Source organism: Halichoeres trimaculatus, unplaced genomic scaffold (assembly GCF_033239565.1).
Source record: "Halichoeres trimaculatus isolate MK-OKI-2021-1 unplaced genomic scaffold, fHalTri1.1 fHalTri1_scaffold_18, whole genome shotgun sequence".
Lineage (NCBI taxonomy): Eukaryota > Metazoa > Chordata > Actinopteri > Labriformes > Labridae > Halichoeres > Halichoeres trimaculatus.
In genome coordinates this window covers 30,309,644-30,331,142 of record NW_027437196.1, presented here as the reverse complement: position 1 = coordinate 30,331,142, position 21,499 = coordinate 30,309,644, and the positions used below count along the sequence as shown (strand labels likewise).

Here is a 21,499-nt window from a genome sequence, read left to right as displayed (position 1 = left end):
TATTCTAACCCTGATTCTTTCTTTCTTTCTTTCTTTCTTTCTTTCTTTCTTTCTTTCTTTCTTTCTTTCTTTCTTTCTTTCTTTCTTCAGATTCCAGCAGCAGGTAGCACCAAGGGATAAAATCAGCACACAGTAGTTGTTATTATTATTATTATTATTATTAGTATTATTTATTTTTTAATTAAAAAAGATAAGAATCTAAGTTATAAACAAGAACTAAAACCACATCTTTACTGTCCTGTTAGGGAAAAAATACTATCTGTTTTGTGTGACCTCTGTCTAAAAAAGAAATTATTCTTCTTCTTCTCTTTCTTCTTCTTTTCTTCTTCTTCTTCTTCTTCTTCTTCTTCTTCTTCTTCTTCTTCTTCTTCTCTCTGTGAATAAACCTTGCAATCAAATCTTCCGTTTGATGGCGACAGATTTCAGTACCATGGACAGCTCTACCTTCTTCTTGCATCACTTTCACACATCAGCTGTTTCCCCTAAATTTAGCTGAAGCTGAAAAACACCAAACGGACAGAATCAGAATAAACACATTTCCTAACCTCTGTATATAAATATATATACAAAAAATAAAACCATGCTAATTATAAGGGTTCACTACCCCCAGGAAAAATCAAAACAAAGCTGATAGATGGCCTTTGAAGTGATAAAAGGTGTCTTTCCTTCTCGTTAATGACATCCCATGAATAATATTAACCTGCTCTCTAATAATAGAGAAATAAAAATAATCAACACTCAGTAAACAAACAACAGATAAGAAATGTCACTCTCCCGTGACCTTGTTTTTAATGGTTGAAGGTTGTCTTAAAAATAATTCATGGTTTTCCTCACAAAAGAAAAAAGACACCTGTAACCCAAAACTTGTTTTTTAGTATCAGTGATATTCATCAGCATCTTTGTGCTGGTCATAGAAAGAAAACACTCATGACTGAAGGTGCTGTTTAGGGCAAAACAGAACCGTGTCAGACCAGTTCTGCATCAACCCTGCAGAGTTTAAAAAGCAGACCACAGGAGTTCTTAAATTCACTGAGAGACCACGGGAGCAGCAACATGAGGCTCAGCGTGATTTTACAGAGTTACATCTTTAAAATGTTTGTGTTTCTGAGGTGTCACTTCAGCTCAAAGCCCAAAGTGCTGGTCTACTGTGAGCCAGACCCCTGCAGGGACCAGTGATTATCCGGCTGACTTTAGACCAGTCACTCTAATACCTCTGCTCACAGACGCTCGTGTGAGTGGAGAAGAAGAGTGCTCGCCCCTAAAGGATGATCCCTGATTTGTCTCTGAATCAATTAAGAGCAAATATTAGGAGTGGCACAATTTGTGCCCATCGCGACAAAAGGGCAGAGTGTTCTCAGTCTGCCCAGGAGAGCAATAATATAATACAGCAGGATCTCTTCCCTCCTAATGGCTCGGGACATGCTGTGCCTGCCCTGCTCTTGCCGGGTCGTTGGTCGACTCCCACCCCCACCCCCCTAAACCTCCTCGTTGCGCTCATCTGATACTACAATATTGTTTCATAGCCTCTTAGACTGGCTGTCGAAATGCCCCTTGACTAAAAACCACTCGTGAATTGAACACGCCCACTGAAAATACGCACCCTTATTTGTGCTGTAGTTTGAGGGGGAAGATCTGTGCTGTGTGTGTGCGTATGTGCGTGTGTCAGTTTTGAAAATGAAAAGACAAACCTTTATTAACCATAAAAAGTAGTGCACACGAGAGAAAACTAGAAGCAAACTTCGCTCTGTTCTGCGCTAAATCTAAAAAACAAAAACATATCAGGACTATTATAAAAACCTTCAACACACACACACACACACACACACACACACACACACACACACACACACACACACACACACACACACACACACACAGTTATTTTTGTTTGACACCAAAGTGCGCGGCGCATCTTTTGAAAGAAGCGGTCAAGGTGACAGTGAGGAGCCGGATGAGGAGTGGATTTGCAGAGGTGTGGAGCGCGTGGATGCCACAGTAATCCACTAGACTGACGTCTCCTCGGTAGCGCAGACGAAGACCGCAGCAGCCCGGTTATTTCACAGACTTCAGTGCAGCCAAGCAGTCGACAGCCTCTCCTGCAGAGAGACACACACGGAGAGCGGAATTTGGAAAAAAGAACTTCGTCAACGACAGGCTGTAGTTTTTGCAGCATGATCCATCTTCCGCAATCTCCGTTTCAGCGCACGAGCCCAGCAACTGTTTGATTTTGCTGGTGTTGGAGCTTTTTTGGGGAACACTCGTCTTTTTTCTTCCTCCGGCTGATGTAAAAGAATCAACCCCTTTCTGCTGGAATGATGTGGACCTCTCATGATACTGTTGGATTTGTTTTCTTGGCCGGATTTTGCGTGCAATTTGGATTCTCCTTTGAAGGTAAGGATCTCATATTCTGCGTCCTCACCAGCAGCAGCAGGCTCTGTCAGTATCATCGCGTCGGGCTTGCTGCCCTGCATGGTGGAAGGAAGCAGTTCAGTAGGAGAAAGTGTTAAAAGTGCGCAGCCTTTCTAAGCAAAGGAGCCTGTATGGAGGGATACTTTGGCTTAGATGGACTGATAGAAGCCGAGAGAGAAGCTAAAATCAGCCTTCACACGCTGAGTGTTGAAAAATGGGTTGAATTTTCACCTCGTGATGACCAAAAAATGCAACTGGTGATTGTTTGGATTGGAGTCATTTCTCATCGAGCTGTGGGTGAAACAGTACATGACTTTCTTCTTTCATGTGGGACAAAACTGCGCAGTAAAGGGAAGCTTACTTCTTCTAAATTCATGAAAAGTGAGCGATCAGCCGCTGATTTCAGCACCACGGACAGCTTCTGCTGCATGCGGCTGTCCGTGGTCCTGAAAGCGACGTACAGCTCCGTGTGTGCCATGCTTCATCTTAACCAGACCCTCACTTTCAAACTACGTCTGTGCTCGTCTTCCTACTTACGGCCACATCCTTAAATCATAAAAAATAGCTAAAATATCTGAGCATTATTGTCTTGTTGTAGTTTTCCTCCGCAGGATGAATTGATGCTTTGGTGTGAAAGTTTGCATGCACGGACATCCCCAATCTCTTTTTTCTCTGTCGTCGCCACCTCTCTCCCTCCAGGCTACATTCCCTTTTTAGCCTCTGTGTAACCAAACTCATTTATTATTTCTGCTGGTTCCCCTCCTGTGTGCTTTCTCTTTCTGGATTAGTCTAATTCACATACGTCGAGTTTATTCAGGATTCCACCGCTGCTGCAAACAGCACGGCAGCAGCCACACAATCAAACGGAATTAGAAAGGGAGTGCGACAACTCTGATATATATTAAAAAAATCGTAATCTGCTCGTCATGAAATACTCTTCTAATGTAGCTAATGGTGCGACCGTGCGTTATGTAAATTCCCGATGAAGACGCGTCAGTGTGTGTGACAGGAGGGGGGAGCCCCCGCCATCTCCTTTAATTAAAACAAGAACGCACCTCTATCAAGCGCCTGCTTTCAATAACACAGCTGCTGTGACCGCGCTCCCGCCACATCATAGCTGCAGCCACAGGCGCACCAATGAAGTGATTTATTTTTGTCTTTGTGCGCAGAAATCACACCAGTGTCCCCACCATGTCACCTATCCCCCTTCCTTCTCTCATCTGTAGGTCGCTTCACGGATCTGCCCTCCAACATGACGGTTAAAGAGGGACAAAACATAGAAATGGCGTGCGCGTTCCAGAGCGGAACCGCGTCAGTCTATTTGGAGATCCAGTGGTGGTTCGTGAAAGCACCGGAACCCACTGACAGCGAGGAGGACGTGGATGCTGAGGAGGTACAAGGGTGCTTTTTTTCTCTCTCCTTTCTCCCCCTCCTCCCTTCCATGAAGAGATGTGCGGCTTGTGCTTTTTGCTCATGCTCTCATGAAGGGAACACTGGTTTCCAACAAGTATCTGCGCTTTTACGCACAAGCTCTCCCTGTCTGTCTGCATCACGCCTGTGCAACAGCTCTGGACAAAGTGTCAGGGAATCATATCACAAGTTTTTCTTGACCTGTCTCTGAGCAAGGTTCAGCATGTAGTGACCTTCACACACCCACAGCTGTGTCATTGAAGTGGTAAGCTTCGAGCTCGTAGCCCCCCCCTCCATTTGACTCTCTGTTCCAGGTATCTCCATCTTAAAGTCCCCTCAGTGATTCTCCCTGAAAGATGGTAAACACTGAGACAGCTTTGATGCTCTCCTTTCAAAGCTCAAGTTTCCCTCAAAGAGTTAAACTCATTCCTCCTCATGCACTGCGCAGGCAGCAGCTCCATCAAAGCAAATATAAGAACATTAATCAAGGACTAGGGTTGGTTGAAAAAAGAGCTCATTCTGGATATTAATTACATAATAAATGAAGTAAATGAGCCCAACCACTCATGAATGGATAAAAAGTGGCTGAATCGATACAGCCCAAGCATATTCTTGTATAGTGCCTCATTAAACAGTGCGTTGGAAGCGCGTTGGCATTTTGTTATGTATTGCTCTTCCATTACTTCTTGTCTATGACAGCTTCCCTCGCTCCAAACAATGATTGGCTGCTTAGTGGATGAGAGCGTCAGTGTGTTTACCACATTCAAACAGATGGAAGAATAACGTGCTTACACATTGTAAGGCAGGTAGCTGCATGTCAAGATTTGGAAAGGTTCAGCGTATTGTCGTGACAGACATCAAACAGAGCTTTTCCTATTTCTGTGACAAAGAGTGTGTGTGTGTGTGTGTGTGTGTGTGTGTGTGTGTGTGTGTGTGTGTGTGTGTGTGTGTGTGTGTGTGTGTGTGACAGGGGGTGACTGGATATCCATGTGGCTTTAATTATTGTTCCATTGTTGCCGGGCTCTCATCGTGGAGTCGGCCAGGCTTTGATGTGGGTTTGATCCCTTGTGACTCTTTGGATGTTGGGGCTGAAGTGGCCTATTGATGCAGACATCACATTGTTAGCCACATTTCTTATCAGGGAGGGCTGTTTGAAATGAAAGCCGCTGTGTGTGTGTGTGTGTGTGTGTGTGTGTGTGTGTGTGTGTGTGTGTGTGTGTGTGTGTGTGTGTGTGTTTGTCCTGCAGTGCTGTGGTTTGAATGGGAACAGAGTCAAGGCTGTGTGAGAGAGATGCATGCTTGGGAAGCAGCTGGTCTCCTGGAAATTCACAGGAAATGAGCTCCATGTCTTGGGATGCAAATATGAGCTGCATGCATGAAAAGTGCAGAGAGCTGTTGGATCTCTGAGAGGGGCTGACGTGAAAAGAGGAATGCAGTTTCCCACTGAAGGAGTGCTGCAGAAGGTTTAAAGCATGCGTCAGGTGGAGGGGTGGGTGGATTCTTCATCTTCAACTCTCAACGACCCGCCATCCGTTCTGAACTTTACAAATGAGTACTCTGCGGTGAAACTGTTCTTAAGCTTTAAAGAAGCTTGAGCCTGTCTCATTCAACTATGATATTTTGATATAAAGCCTCTCAGTCATGACACACAAACAGCAACACAAAATAAAACCCCTCCATGGACCCAGGTGTTGCTTTATTCACCTTTTGAAACACAATGTGCTAAGAAATTTAGGAAAAAACCTTAAACAAACGTTTTTCTATGTGTATTAAAATTACATAAGGTAGGGCTGTTTGTTTAATCACTTCATTTCAGCAGTTTGCTTTGTTTGATTATGTTTGAAATCTCTTTATTCTTCCATTTCAAATCAGTTTTAATGAAATCATCACAATGTGATGAAATGGATTCAATCTTCACTTTTAGACGTCTCACTCCATAAGACACTGACACCATCACACAGGTGTAGTTTTACAGCATGACCGAGCTGGAGGAGACATCTTGGTGCTTAATCTGCAACGTTAACACGTTTGTTGTAATTCATTTCATTTCAGAACACTTAGAAATGAAGAACTATGCAGGAGTGCATGGACAAAATCAATGAGCTCCACTTACAAAGTGCACGACAAACCAAACGCCCGCAGCTCCGTCAGCTTGGAGCATTTGTGAAAACGGAGGAACCAGAGGTTGACTGGAGAAAAAATAAGATCTGATGAGTCAGCTCTAATTGCACTTAAAAAGCTCACGTAAAAAGTAACTAACTCAATATTTAGAAATCCTACCCGCATCACAAGGAGTGCAGTTCACTACAACAGCTCAGCATCATCAACGAGTCTGTGGTGATTCACACACACACACACACACACACACACACACACACACACACACACACACACACACACACACACACACACACACACACACACACACAAAAAAAAAAAAAACAAAAAAAAACCTACAAACAATAACTGCTGAGTGTGTGTCCAGGTTCACCTGGAAAAACTAAAGTTAACAGAATTTTAGTCACTGGGTCCAGTTTAAGTCACTGGGCCTGATACTGGCTGTTAGTTAAAGCTTATGAAAAAAAAAAAAAAAAAGATGGGTCAGCTGTGTCTGATAATGTTGTTACCACATTCACAGTGTGTTTTGATTTGGTCAAACACTATTCAGACTAAAATAAGAGTCTTAGTCTTAGACCAAGCTTGTCAAGTTTCAGGTCTGGTTTTCAAACAGGTTTCCTTACTTTTTAAAGCTTAACTGACACGGCTCCATTTGGACATGAATCGTTAACTCTTGACCTTACTGTCCTCCTTAATGAGACAAGCTAAAACAGAGGCTTTGTTTTATTGAGATGACGAGAAAAATAATTGAAAAAAAAAAAAAAAAATCTGAGAAAATGTATTGGAAGAACCCATGGCCTTTAAAGGCTTCAGTAGCAAACCAAATCTATGGACAGGTACAAATAAAGTCACGTTGAGTACTGAACATGGGCTGGTTGGTTTGGCAGTTCAAGCTCATTTACTGAGGATAGAGTCTTCACAGTGGTCTCTGTTTCTTCTCAGCCCTTCGTTGCATGTCTTACCACACTCTCAAGGAAAGGGTAAAACATCTCATTAGATACAAAAGCAGTAATCCAGCTGCAGTGTTTACTGTGAAAATGCTGGATGTCCTGTGAGAAACATTTCCATACAGTTTTTCCAAGGTCAGAGGTTTGCTGCTTTTAGAATGTCTTTATTTTCATTTCACAAATTACTCTGCAGTGCATCTGGGGAATGAAATTTCGTGGTATTGGCTTCCGTAACAACACTGGATATGTAAACTTATAGTATAAATACAAATACAAAAGCTCTAAAGAGAAAAGTCTGATTTTAAGATGACCGTGCCTCAGATCAGACGACCTTCTTCTCCTGGAGGTACTGAGGTCAAAACCAAAGCTCGGCAGGGACAGAGCTTTTTCTGCTGCTGCTTCTTAAAACTCATTTTTATTCCTAAGCTTTTAACCCAGCTGGAGACTCTGCTCCTGTTTCAGTGTTTTATGGTTTGTTTTTAGGTTTTAAACCTCGTTTTCTTATCCGATTCTTATTCTTATATTGTTTTCACAACCAATGAAACATTTACTTCAGTACCTGCCCCTTTGTTTCATCGATTCATTGTTTTATTATTGACTCATTTATGCCTGCACCATTTTTTTTGTAAAGAACTTTGTTTCAGCTGTGGTTGTATTCAGAATTCTTTATAAATAAAGTTGAGTTGAGTTGAGCAATGACTATCAACTACATGAAAACAAAATATCTACAAAGAATATTGCACTTGCATAGATAGCAGAAATTAGGTTGAATTTGTATGCGTCAGTGGTAGAAAGTAAAAAAGTAAGTAGGTGAAAAAGTAAGTAAAGGAAAGAAAAAAAAAAAAAAAAAAGGAAATGTTGCACCTGATGACAAAGAACAAAGAAAAAGGCTGCACTTAGCAGTCTTCTTTTCATAAATATTTTTTTTAAAAGAGGAAGTCAGGATAAGACCATATTCCTAAGGAGCCCTGAAGGTTTTACATTTACAGCAGAGAGCAGTGTGTCCATTGGGGACTGGACTCTGTGGCTTGGTTAGAGTCTGGTCTGACACCAGGTGGATGAAAAGAGGAGAACCACCAGGGTCTGAATGTGATGAAGGACAGCAGTCTGTGTTTGTGAAACATCTTCCCTCCTCATGATCTCACCCCAACTCAACTTAAAAGTATTTTTATACATTTTTTCAAGAACAGACCCAGAAACAGATGCTGCGCCGTATGGGTTAGGTCAGAACGTCTGTATTCAACGATTGAGGATGAAAATGAGTTGGACATGAAAAATAGTGCAGAACTTTCTGGTAGATTTCACACTAACAGTTGTGTCAGAAAACACTCTGCTGTGAGTTTTCGCTACAAAAGGGAAAAGAAAGAAGGGAGGCCATTAATTTCACTGTGGTGACAAAAAAAGACGAGCTCTTGTTTATTTCTGTGGTGTGAAGAAAAAAGCTGAGCTGTTTTGTTTCGGGGCCTACGTGAAGATGACGTTCATTATGCCTACCTTATGGAGTCAGTGTTGGTTTTATGCGGCCGTGCTGGACACAGATAAGAGGAAGAAAACAAACAACAAGTGAACGTATCAGCAGTGAAAGCTGCTTGGCTTCAGTTTCCACAACAAGTGGTAAATGATTCTCCTCTCAGATTATAAATGACATGCTGCCAGCTCATAATTATGCACAAACAGAGAGAGACAGAAACAAAATATTCACACCTCCATGACAAAGAGGATTCACGCTGGTGACGGGATTTGCTCCTCTCGTGATGCTGTTGATTCAAGTCAGAGAGTAAAGATACACAGACGGGAAGAGAGCGGCGGCGGCGGAGTGTGAGCTAAACATTTGCTGTTACAGAACATGAGCAGATTGCTGCGACAGCAACGGGTCATCACTCTGCGTAGCACTTTTGGCAGCAGGTTTTTTCACTCCAGAATGAGGCAGTGGCAGGCCATGATTACAGCTGATTATGAGCTGTTGTTTGATTTTCTGTCGCAGGCTCTGGGACCAGGTTTTCTTCTTGGAATTATGAGCGACAAAGTATAAATGATCGCTCCTAAAAGATTATAACTTTGCTCCCTGTTGTGTCGTGGAGCAGGGTTTGATCTTCTGCTAATAATTTGTTAAAAAAAGTCATTTTTCTGAGGGCAGTTAGTTTAAAAAAAAAAAAAAAACGTGAAGGTGACAGGATGGAGATAAAGGAGGCCTGCAGCACAGAGAGATGATCCTGTGCAGACCTGTCTGTAGATCCAGAATGAGGCCCAAATACTCTGGATGTCTAAATGTTGCATTTATCTTCTTCAAACAATAATTGCAGTTTTGTTTTGCACAAAATTTATCACACATTCTTGATTTGATCAGCCTTGTTTTGGGTTCAAGTGTGTTTCCACGTTTGTTTCACGAGTATTTTTTCAGCTTTTAGTTATGACAACCAAATTAATGTGTTTTTTCTTTTATGTAACTAAATACATGCTGAACACACACACACCCTCATTCATTACACACCTCAGCCTTAGTGAAGTTATGATTTGGCTTTTCCTTCCATTATTCATTCACTCACTTGTTCTGATTCATTTTGCATCTGATTTGGTTTTGAATCTCAGCTCAGGTGTTGTCTTTGCTGATGCTTGAAATCCTGCTCTTGGTCAACGTCTCTCTGCCTTTTTGTGTATGTTTCCCATTAATTGATGCCGTGTACAACCCCTAAAAGCGAAGCGGCTTCGTCCACCTGACGGTCTTAGCCAGCATCTCTTAGCGATCGTCTTTGTATTAATGTATTTAGCAGAAAACAAAGAGGCCTTGTTGTGTTCACTGGTAAACATCCAGTCTGTGCTCCACTGCTCCACAGTCAGGGAGTCTTCTTCTCTTGATAAGGACAATTTTCTGTTGCAACATGCTTAGAGATCCTTCAAGATCAGTTCAAAATGTCAAATTCAAGTCCAAACTCAGGGTTAAGGAGTAGGAGTGAGTGGATGTACACCATGATGTTGAGTTTCCAAGTCACAGTCCTCTCAGAGTCTTGCCCAGGGTTAGGGTTAGGGTTTAAGCTTCAAAACTTGATAAAGCTTGGTACTGATTAAAGAAAGTTACAGTTCACAGCCGTTTCCACTTTTTGATTAAGTCAAACGTCTCTGTGTCAGAGCTTAAAGGGCTCAGAGCTTAAATCTGAGTAACAGTCAGTCACTGTTAACAACATTTTCTGTTCACTTTTAGAGCTCTGTTTTTTTTTTTAATGGTCCATATTCACCATGTTAAAGTGGGGTTGCCTTTTTGGCCACGTTCACACTGCAGGCCTTGTTGCTCAAATCTGAATTTTTGTTTGTGTGGTCACACTGCATTTAAAATGTCGGCATATTCAAGGTCTAATGTTTGAAAGTGGCCTGAATGTCAGGTTCAGAGTGATTTGTGCCGTTCACACCATCAGAAACAAATTAGACAGAGTGTAAAGATTAAAGTCAGGTCACAGAACTGCAGTGTGAACAAAGCCTTAAGCCCTTTGCACTCTAGACACACATTATTTACTCAAATATTTCGCACTTTGTTTTTTTTTTTGCTACTGTTTTTCAGTGCAGGCGTTCATATCAGCAACGTTATTTTGCTGAGCAAAATTGGATCTTTTATTTTTTTAGGACAGAGGTCAATTTTTCTAAAGCTTTGCTTGCGACGAGTACACATCCAACCAATCAAAACACTCGTTGATGACATACCAAATTATTCAACATGGCAGACCACTTGATTTGTGTTAGCGTCACAGCATCCAGTTCTTTACGACAAATAATACAAAAACTACAAAGACAACGATTATGAAGACGAGGTGTGGAGGAGAATAGCCCCAGAGATTGAATACGATGCCAGTTTCACACCGTTTATTCGTGTTATTGTTGGCGTGCAAAGGTCTTTAGATCCGACTCCTCCACAGTGATCCCTGACCCACAGCTATCATTTAGCAGCAGTTTAGCGAGCGCACACACTCCAACACTCCACTGTGAGCTTTGTGGTGTAGTTCTCGCTGACGTCTGTCAGACTGGCAGCATCTGTACCTGATGGCTCAAACTCAAAGCCCTTTAACTTCTGTGTGACGCAAAGTGCAGGTGCTGCAGTGACTCTAATACATAAAAAGAAAAAAGAGAACTACAAAGCATTAATGAGTAACACTGACAGCCCTATTCCTTAACTGTATATAAATGTTTTTATACCTCCAAAACATCAGACATAAAGTCTGAAAAGGTTTGCAAAATAACCCAACACTGATGTTTCCACCGTGAGCTGACCGCTTTAAGAGAATGAGTGGATACTGCAACATTCACCGGGGCATTTACTGCACCAGCAGTGGGATATCTGAAGATGGATCCTAATATAAATTTTAGCTCTCCAAAACATTGTTAGTTGGGACACTTGTAAGTCAAGTTATCACGGTATAAGAAAATCCATTTCTCATGTAGTCTGTGTCATACGTGTGTTTCATCATGCTTAGTCAGCACATGTAAACAAACTCTGCAGATCGTCTTTTAGACCGTGAATAATACAGGTGTCAATTAGCTTAACAGGGCATGTTTGACACCTATTGGCAAAGAGTGTGAAAATAAAAGGAAAAAAAAAAAAAACCCTTCAGAATAAAAGCATGGCAATTTTTCCTTCATTTTGTATTCTTATTTCTATTTATTTATTCATTCATTTTTTTTTTTTTTGTAACCCAAGCAATGGCTGCAACCTATCAGTTGAGAATCACCACAATTTTGTTTTATTGTTAAAAGTCCTGTGAGGAAGTGTCCATTGTTGTAGATTGGACCTTTGATTTTAGCCAAAAGTTGAATGTTAATAATAATAATAATAATAATAATAATAATAATAATAATAATAATAATAATAATAAATAAATAAATAAATAAATAAATAAATAAATAAATAAAATACAAAATAAATAAATAATAAAGGCAGTTTTCTCAGCAGTCTGTGAAGCTTGTTGTCTGGACCTGCTTTTTAGCTGTGGTCACAGGTTCAAAGGATCCCGTCAGCATCACTATCAACATCAGTCACTATCAACATCAGTCACTTTCAACGCCGGTCAAAGAGCTTTAAGATGAATGATGACGTTGGGTGAAGAAGGAATAACGTTGGGTGAAGAAGGAATGAAGAAGGAATGACGTTGGGTGAAGAAGGAATGACGTTGGATGAAGAAGTAATGAAGAAGGAATGACGTTGGGTGAAGAAGGAATGACGTTGGATGAAGAAGGAATGAAGAAGGAATGACGTTGGGTGAAGAAGGAATGACGTTGGATGAAGAAGGAATGACGTTGGATGAAGAAGGAATGACGTTGGGTGAAGAAGGAATGAAGAAGGAATGACGTTGGGTGAAGAAGGAATGACGTTGGATGAAGAAGGAATGACGTTGGATGAAGAAGGAATGACGTTGGATGAAGAAGGAATAACGTTGGGTGAAGAAGGAATGAAGAAGGAATGACGTTGGGTGAAGAAGGAATGAAGTTGGATGAAGAAGTAATGAAGAAGGAATGACGTTGGGTGAAGAAGGAATGACGTTGGATGAAGAAGGAATGAAGAAGGAATGACGTTGGGTGAAGAAGGAATGACGTTGGATGAAGAAGGAATGACGTTGGATGAAGAAGGAATGACGTTGGGTGAAGAAGGGCTGGTATCTGAAGATAAGGCAGACTGGGCCCCTGGGTAAAGCTCACAATGTGGTTAAAAGACTTTAGCTCTTGTAGTAGTAACAATGGCTCCCATTGGCTGTGTATGTAAAACACCCCTTGTTTGTAAACTGATGCTCAATGCTTATGGCATACATCAACTTTGTTTTCATCACACAGTCATGGTTACTCCTCTTAACATAGGGTTGTTAATGAGATCAGGAGGAAAAGAGATAACAAGTTGAATTAAATGGAGGAAACCCAGATGAACAGAAGAAGCCTGGCCAAATGAACGGCTCATATTTGTACGCAGGTCTTCGTTTCATTGATTGATTTTCTCCAAAAATGTGAGCCTAAGAGCCCAAATCACTCTCTAAGATGCATAATCAATGAGATTTAAGTCAGTAACATCCACATCAACAGCACGCACTGCAGAATTCTCCAGGCCCCGGCTTATCTCAGCCACCAGCTTTCAATCAGATCTGAAGCCTTACCCCAGTGATGTGGCTCATAAAAGTCAGAGGTGAAAAACACGGTGGAGGTAATAAATACAGCACCACTAAATACGGATACCCTCAGGCTGTGAATGGCTGCTTTGCTGCTTTGACCTCCATCACAGAACCTGAAAGCAGTGAAGGAGCAGAGCCCAGGCTCCTGGGTAAAGGTAATAGCTGTAGGCCATGTCGCACACAGTGGACATAAAAGCCTCATTTCCATGATTTTCAATTTAAAAATGCATTAGTGAATTCCCCTTTTGGTTTCAAACCCTAAATCCCTCTCATTCTGAAGAGGTGGATTCGATTCTTCTCGGGATTTGATCTCTCTTTTTTATCCAGCTAATCCCAGCGCTATTGTTTGCCATGAGATCAATTTATTGAGTAAATCTTTACAACCCTGTCCAGTAGTAATTCTATTTGGTGTGGGATTATGTTTGGATATCAGGGAAAAGGGAGAAAAGCTGAGTTAGATCTATGGAGGTAACTCTTCTCATCCTTTCAGCCAGTGCTCGCTAAAGTGTGCAGCCGCTTACCTCAGGAATAAACACACAGGAAGCAAAGAGGAACTTCTCAATCAGTTTTCTGTAAGGGAGAGGAAAAAAGAGCCTCTTCACATGTCTGGAGTCTTGGAGAAGCCACAGCCTGGCAGTTTGAATTTCAGAGTTGGATCAAGCAGAGGCACAAAGAATCAGAAATGATGCCAGAGACTTGATTCAGATGCGTGCTCTTTAAAAATTCATATTGCATTTCATTCCTCAAATACCGCCTGGAGTGCATGAATGGCTGTGCAGCCAGGGGGATTCAGACCTGGATTTACCTGACCGTGGATATGTTAAAAGGCGCTGTGATGTGTTTCTGTAAAAGTGAGATGGATTAAAAGAGGTAAGCGGACATGATGCAAGGCTGCCCTTTGCCAGGCCCCAGCAGCCAGAGAAACAGGATCAGCCAAGGCCTGCGCTACGAATACAAATGACAGTTACATAAAACATCCACCGGAGCACTTTGACCAAAAAATGCACCCGAGCCACAGCAAAGCTTTACCTCTCTTAACAAGTGAGTTTATAAATCCAGTGGGTGTAACAGCAAGGAAGCATAAAATCCATAGGCCGCCATGCTCTCTGTGTGACCTCACTGTCTGCCTCTCCGCCCCTCCATCACTGCCTGACTGCAGCCGTGCAGCCTCCTCCGACACTCTCGCTGCGATAACTGCACCGCCAGTCAATATGATGCAGCAGGCGTGGGCCCCGGTAACTGCTCTCATCAGCCTCGCCGCCCGGCTGTGCACACACACGCCTGTAATGATTGTAATGGCTTCCAAATGGTTAGTGGTGAATATGAGTTCTCTGCGGGAGGTTTCTCTTTGAGCATGAGCATGACCAGACACAAGAGTGGGCCTGCTGCTTTCATTTTCCACCAGTGGGCTGTGGACAGCTCACTGTCAGGCTGCAGTCATCAGAGGTGAAGGAAGGCTTCCTCCTCTTCCACTAAAAGCTGCTGTGTGACTGCGTTAAGCTGCCGAGTCCCAGCCTGACCTGCACACCTCAGATACTGCACTCCTTCATTAGAGGTACATGCTGCGCTCAGTTTAAGTTTAAACAGAAGGCCTATCATCTGAATCTATCCTAATTTGTCTTTGCACTTTGCTAAATAGCAGAAAAAAGACAAAAACAGGAAACAGCTTGTCTCAGCCTTCAGCTCCAAGTTCAAACTGAAGAAATGAGTGAATATAACAGCAGCAGTCACTCTGGATTTCCCTCAGTGATGCCAAAGTCATGTTTAAATCATTATCAATCGCTTATTTTTACCCTTAAAGTTAAATAAATGCTCTGACATGAACAATTAATTAGACATGAAAACTGGAGTCTATGAACCTCTAAAGCAGGCAGGGTGTGTGTGTGTGTGTGTGTGTGTGTGTGTGTGTGTGTGTGTGTGTGTGTGTGTGTGTGTGTGTGTGTGTGTGTGTGTGTGTGTGTCTAATTGACAGCAGCTTGGTGAGACACTGTAGGGGACCTTGTACTGGGGATGAGGATTCACAACCAGAGGAGGGAAAGAGATTATTTCATACAGAGCTGAAGTATGAGCATAAGTCAGAGAAACAACCTGAAAGACAAACTCAACCTTTAAACAGGTTTGAAGAATAACACTGAAGGAAACCATGAGTGTTGGCCTCAAAATGGTGCTATTCCCCTACAAAAGTTCATTGTTAGAGAAATGAGAAATGTCCCAAATACTCTGAAAACTTTTTGACTTTACCACCTTTTTAAACATACAGATGGGCATTTTTTGTCTGTGCAGCGCGTTCTGAGATAATGACCTAAAAAGGTGACAAGGAGTCTGGCAGGGAAGACCCAGATGCCCCCCCCCCCCCCAAAAAAAAAAAAAAAAAAAAAAAAAAAATAGATAGATAAATACATTTTAAAAAATAGGGATGCACGATATTGGATTTTTGCCAATATCTGATATGCCGATATATCAGATGGCCGATACCGATACCTATACCAATACCGATAACCACAAGTTTGTTTGTTTTTTTCACTGTAGAGAAAGCTAAGTCTATCCTGTACTGGAATTTATATGTTACTCTAATTGTGACGGTCTTATTTGTTTAAGAAACACACATAAAACAAGACAAAAAAACCATTTGATTTTACCATAAATAAGAAATGTATTATTTTTCAAACTCAAGACATTCAGTATTGCAATACAGAAAAATAATTTCTTTAGATCACATGAACTTTAAATGTACAATGCATTTTTTAACATAACCAAGTTGCATTTGATTATTTTAGAGCTACTATAACAACATGGTGACAGACACAGAGCTCTGCAGTGCAAATAAATGAAGTGCTACCTTTTATTTAAGGAGCTTATTTTTCAGATGGAAAATAATAATAATCCTAACTGAATAGCACCTTATCGGCTGTGCATATCGGCAGAAATGTTTATATCTGCTGATACCGATAAACATGTTTTCAAGCTTTTATCAGCCGATACCGATATTGTGCCGATAATATCGTGCATTCCTAAAAAAAATAAACAAATAAATTAGCATTGTTACTTTTTGGACGTTTATGTCTTTGCTCAGAGAGGCCTGGGAAGAGGATAGAGCAGGACACAGGACAGGGGACAGAGGCTGCAGGTTGGATTCTAAACGCGACCCCCCACTCGAGGCCTAGCCTCATGCATTGTCAGACCTAACTGCTCAGTCATACCAGCACCCCCCCTCCTCTCTGTCCTGTGGATGAATCTTAACCTCCCGATGGATGGAAATAAAAAGCAAGTTCTCTTTTCATACAAGGTGTTTTGTATTACCAGCTATCTCAGCAAACAGGAAGAAAAGTATTTTGAAGAAGACACCAAGAATACAAAAGCAGGTTGGTTTGACTTTTAAGAATGTCCTTTAAATGTTACTATAAATGCAAGTATTAATATCTAAATGTTCAACAAGTTGCAATCAACATCAATAATCAACAACAACTCATCAATCACGTTTGAGTGGATTAATTGAAGAGATGCATTTATTTATTCATTTAATTTACTGCCTCGATCGTCCATCATCCACATCTGTCTGAAGACACTTTATTTTCATCTTAATCATCACGTCGGGTCGTCTGAATGAGAAGTGTGTACATTCTGTCACAACAATCAACTAACTTCAACATAACCTTTGTTAAAAACACAGTATGGAGTCTGTTCAGTAATACAAAGGCACAACATGATTTATACACATCTTTTAAACTCATAGTATGATAGAGAACATAAAAGGTCTGATGTCTCTTACATTAAAATGTCTCTGTCGATTATTACTGGTAGCATTGTAAAAGTTTCAAACTACAGAGGAGAACTGTTTTAATTTATTCTGACTTTTTATTTTTAGGAGGGAAGAATCCAGCGTGTTGTGATAAAACTATATGACTGATGTGAAACAGCAGCCAGGTGTTTGACTGTAGTAATAACAGCTGGACTAAGTTAAATCGTGGCTTTTCTGCTTCATCAACGCTCACTTTAAAGCTCCTGTGGAGAGTGCTGCATTCTTGTCATAACGCTCATTTCCTTTCTCAGGTTTTTTTCTTTTTTTCATCCTGCTGTGTTTAACAGTCTGAAGTCTCATAATTTAACATGTGCTGTGCTGAATGTAAAAGAAACATGTCTGCAGCATGTTGTGGATATCATCAGCTGTCAGCTGTCCCCATGGCTGCTGCAGGTAAGGCACAGGAGGAGAGTCAATCTTTGAACTGGTGGCCTGTTTTTGCCTGATGACTAATGAGAAAGCATCAGTGTGAATAATTGTCCAAACAGCTCAAAAAGAGTTAAATTTTGAGATTTAAAGATTTGGTCCGTTGAGGTTTTTGGAAAATCAGACTGACTCTTTGTTAGCATGAACACTAATTTAAAAGAAGATCTGCATGGGGAATAAATTGAAAACAACAATTAAAAAAAAAACACAATCTAAAAAAGGACAAAGCACAAAATATTTTTTTTTTCATGGAAAACAGGCAGGACAGGCTGTGTTTATTTACTACTCAAACTGGAAAAATAGCCCGTTGTTGGGGAGCGTTCCCATTGGTGGATTAATCCATATCTGGTGCTCCAGTGTGAGTTTGGGCCAGCAGGACAGTGGGTGCAGGACTGAGTGAAGATAAACTCCACAGTGTGTGTTCATTTTAATAGTTTTCCACAACAATAGCCCGTATGGCACAGAGTGAAGAGATATTAGGCTTTGGAGGCTTCAAAAGAAAAAAAAAAGGGTTTTGATGTATGTTTAAAGATGAAGAATAACTTAATCCTTAAAAGCACATTCTGTCTTAGCCGAGGGTGAATAATGGGACATTGTCAAGATTGGAGAAAGGTTATGCCAAAGTTTTGTAGTTAGAGGGCATTGATTTTATTATGATGATAATGGACTAAGTCTTATGGACGGTGATTGACTGTCCTGGTGTCAGTGAGAATGACAGACGGAGCTCTGCCGGCTGACTCACGGTGATACTTCACCATATTGATAAATCTGCTTTAGATGGCTGTCTGCTCCTCTCTTCTTTGAAAATCAAAGTGCTGGAATGACGCATTGGACTGTCAGGCAATGCAGACATAATGCATTTTGAAATCTGAAGGTCACAGAGAAGATTTTTTTTTCCCTCTCGAAGGGTTTTATCCTGCATGTGGATTTGCACATTTTTAATTTGGTGTGCCTTTATGCTTTTCTGACACTTCTTCAGATGCTCTGTGAGCTCTGTGTATTTCAGCTTTTCAAAATGGTTGAATCCCCCCGTGGCGGTGTACTTCCTGTGCTGCTAAATAGCCTGAATAAGTCAGACGTGCAGAAAAGCACATTTCAGCACAAAGGGTTAACAGATAAGACTGATTGTTATTCCAGTAAACCATGCCAGCTCTTTCCTGTGTCCTCTCATGCTGAAACTTTAAGGCATCCAGTTGGACTGAGAGCAGCTTCAGCCATGTTGTGTCCATTCATGTGCCATAGAGGGACTGAGATGATGGAGGGAGAGATGAAGGGATGGGCAGATGGATGAAAACATATGGGAGATGTGATGTAATAAGGATACAGGATGCCTCTAGGGTAAAATCTGGAAGAGATTCATACATGCATGCAAAACAAATCCTCATTTACTGTCCCGTGTGGATCTACTTAGAACTGTATGCTGGCCAGACATGAACACAGTGGACTCAGTATGTAGGGACCTGATGTTTCACTGAAGCCAGCTTCTTGTTCATAATGAGGAAACGAGAGCTAACAGAAGCTAGTTAGCTTGGGGACTCGTTATTTTATTGGATCTAATGACAATGCTGTGCTGAAAGCCTAATGTTGGCCCCAGGAGGTTTGGATGTCTTGGAAAGAGATGATACTAATTGCTTTAATTGTGTGAATGCAGAGTTTTTGTTTCTTACATGTATGTAGAGTTATTTGTATTCCTCCCGTTCCATTGACCCATTTTAATCTGCAATAAGAGACGCTTCAGTTTAACTTACATTGCACTGTTCTTAACCTTCTGCTGCTGGCATCCGGCTGCCTTTGATCAGACTCCAAACAGAACACAATGCACCCGGCGCCCAACATATCCACCCTCTGGTCAGAAAGGAACTCGCACACTGTAATCATACCATGCTACTTGTCTCGATGCCAAGTCTGAAAGCATCTACATTCATCCCACAAGTGCAAAGAAGGACGGCTGAGAGTGGATTCAGTTTGGCTGTGTTTCTCAAATGAAATTAACAGGAATTAAATAACTTGAAACCTTCCCTGGAATGAAACTGGGGTCAAAACCAGACCTCTAAGATCCTGAAAACAACATTTGGGTTAGAAAGAAAGACATCGACTGAGAGCTTTTGAGGAAACTGGTTGTTCTGATTGGATAAACAACAAAGATGTTTTTATAAAATTGAGCTTGGATGAGGGAAAATAAAGCAAGGGATAGTGAGATGCACTCTGTCTTCTAAGCCGGGGAAATAAGAGCTCACAGTAATGGGATTGACTCGCCCAACTTTGTGTGGCACCTGCACTTCATCTCATCAGACTTGCAAAGCAGCAGACAGAATGCTGACTGATCACTATGAATCCAAGAGGATAGTTTCAAGATGAATCAGTAAACATGAAGAGGGACACGGGCATTGATCTGAGGCTTAAAGGAAGCTGGACCTGAACCTGATTTAGGTCAGTGTGAACCTCATCTGCATAACCAATAAAGACCTGAAGAAATCCTTATTATCCCCTTTAACCCGCCTCTTTATTGTACAACATCTCAGGTAGATATCTTAAACCTGTCAGCTTGTGTGCTTATAAATATGTTGTTTGGTATGTTCAAGCAAACAGTTGTCACTTTACAAAACCTCAAGACACAAAGCACCTCCACTTTAACTCTGAAGTTGAACTTTCCCTCTGCCTGGGGTCTCCACCAGTGTCTAGCTAACGTATAATTTAATCTTTAAATTCTCAGAGAGCTCTTCAGAGATGCATTGTGGCATTTTAGCGATGACAATGCAGACAGACTGCATAATTCTGAGGATATGTTGGCAAAATGACAATTAGTACTGTTCCTGATTCAAGCAGCAGTCTCCAGTCTTACAATATAAAGTCTATGCTGAAGTGACACAAAACTGCAGTTCACTGAACGTCCACTTGAGGCTAGAAGCACCAGAAACATAAACACACTTATTTGAAAAAGCTGATTTTTATGATAAAATCTAACACTTATGGTTTAAAGGCTAGAGTCTTGCCTCTTTGGCTCATCTGAACTTGATTCAAGTTGGTTTATTATTGTACTATCAGACAATGGGCTCCAAAACTCTGCATCAGAAACATATGGGTGATGTCACAGAGACTGTGGCTGTTTTCGAATTCGCCTACTTCATACTGCTTATTAAAGTAGTATGTAGTAGGCACTGCCTACTACATACTACTTTCATAAGCAGTATGTAGTATGACTGTTCAGTTAGGTTAATTTTTGTAGTATGCTAGGCTGGTCTTCAGTTCGAAGAAAACGGAAGTTGGCTACGGCTGACTTTTTTTCCAAAAAAAAACTTTATTGAAAATGTACAAAATAAACAAACCGCGAGTAACTTATCTGCAAATTTATTGCCAGAGAGAGCATTTTATATTAACTTTCAGTGGTGGAGATGATGAGGATTTAAAGATAAAAAAAAAAATGGCTCTTACATTTTTATTCCTCTGCTACTCCGGTTGTTGTTACTCCGCCCTCTGCCATTTTCACTTCTGATATGGGACCAGGCGTGTTGCATTGTGGGTAACAGTATGCAAAGCAGACTGGTCCGATGCATACTGTGGATTTTTCCCGATTCAGTACGTCATCCGGATGTTTCTCTCATACTACAACTCTGACATTTGTTCGCACACTGCATACTGCATACTGCATTTTGGTCGAATCAGTAGGCACTGCTAGTATAGTATGCGAATTTGAAAACAGCCAGAGTCCAGTTTACAGCCTGGATGAGCTCACAGGAAGTTTTTCTTTTTTTGCTTTTGATAATGTCACGAATAAATATTTATTTTAGCGCTTTGAAAAACATTTGAACATTTTTCACACACATCTTAACCTTGCATGTGCTGAGATTGTTTAGACCTGAATTAGAGAACAAACCGCAACTGTGGAGTTTGGACCTAAGCCAAGTCTGTATTCAAAACATCTCCAACGAGAAAAAGTTAAAATGATTATTGAGTCTTTGTAGTTCTTTAAGGATGCAATATCAGGGGCCCATGAAAGAAAAAAATAATGCTGTTTTTTTTTTTTTTTTTTTAACCTCCAGGGTTCTTTTGGAATAGAAGGATTGACAGGACAAATCAGCAGGGGTCCACGGTGTGTCTGTCTGGTGGTAATCTTGGAGTCAGAGAAAATTGACTTGCCGTTACACCGACTGACCACTGAATAGAGTTAAAAGAGATGTGGCAGTAGAGAGCTCTCTGAAGGCTGTTATGCTGTTCCACCATTGAGACAAAAGCATTCAGGGAAAATGACT

At 41.1% G+C, this 21,499-nt stretch overlaps 1 protein-coding gene across 1 annotated transcript in view; it reads left to right on the top strand.

Annotated features, from left to right (window-relative positions):
* The first annotated feature begins 1,715 nt into the window (after positions 1-1,715).
* The window catches only part of vstm2a (V-set and transmembrane domain containing 2A), a 119,656-nt gene continuing 99,872 nt past the window's right edge, over positions 1,716-21,499 (top strand). Inside the window, exons 1-2 of the mRNA XM_074694075.1 lie at positions 1,716-2,391; positions 3,636-3,802. Of these exons, the coding sequence (XP_074550176.1) occupies positions 2,313-2,391; positions 3,636-3,802 (246 nt within the window). The 5' untranslated portion in view covers positions 1,716-2,312. The remainder of the gene's footprint in view (positions 2,392-3,635; positions 3,803-21,499) is intronic.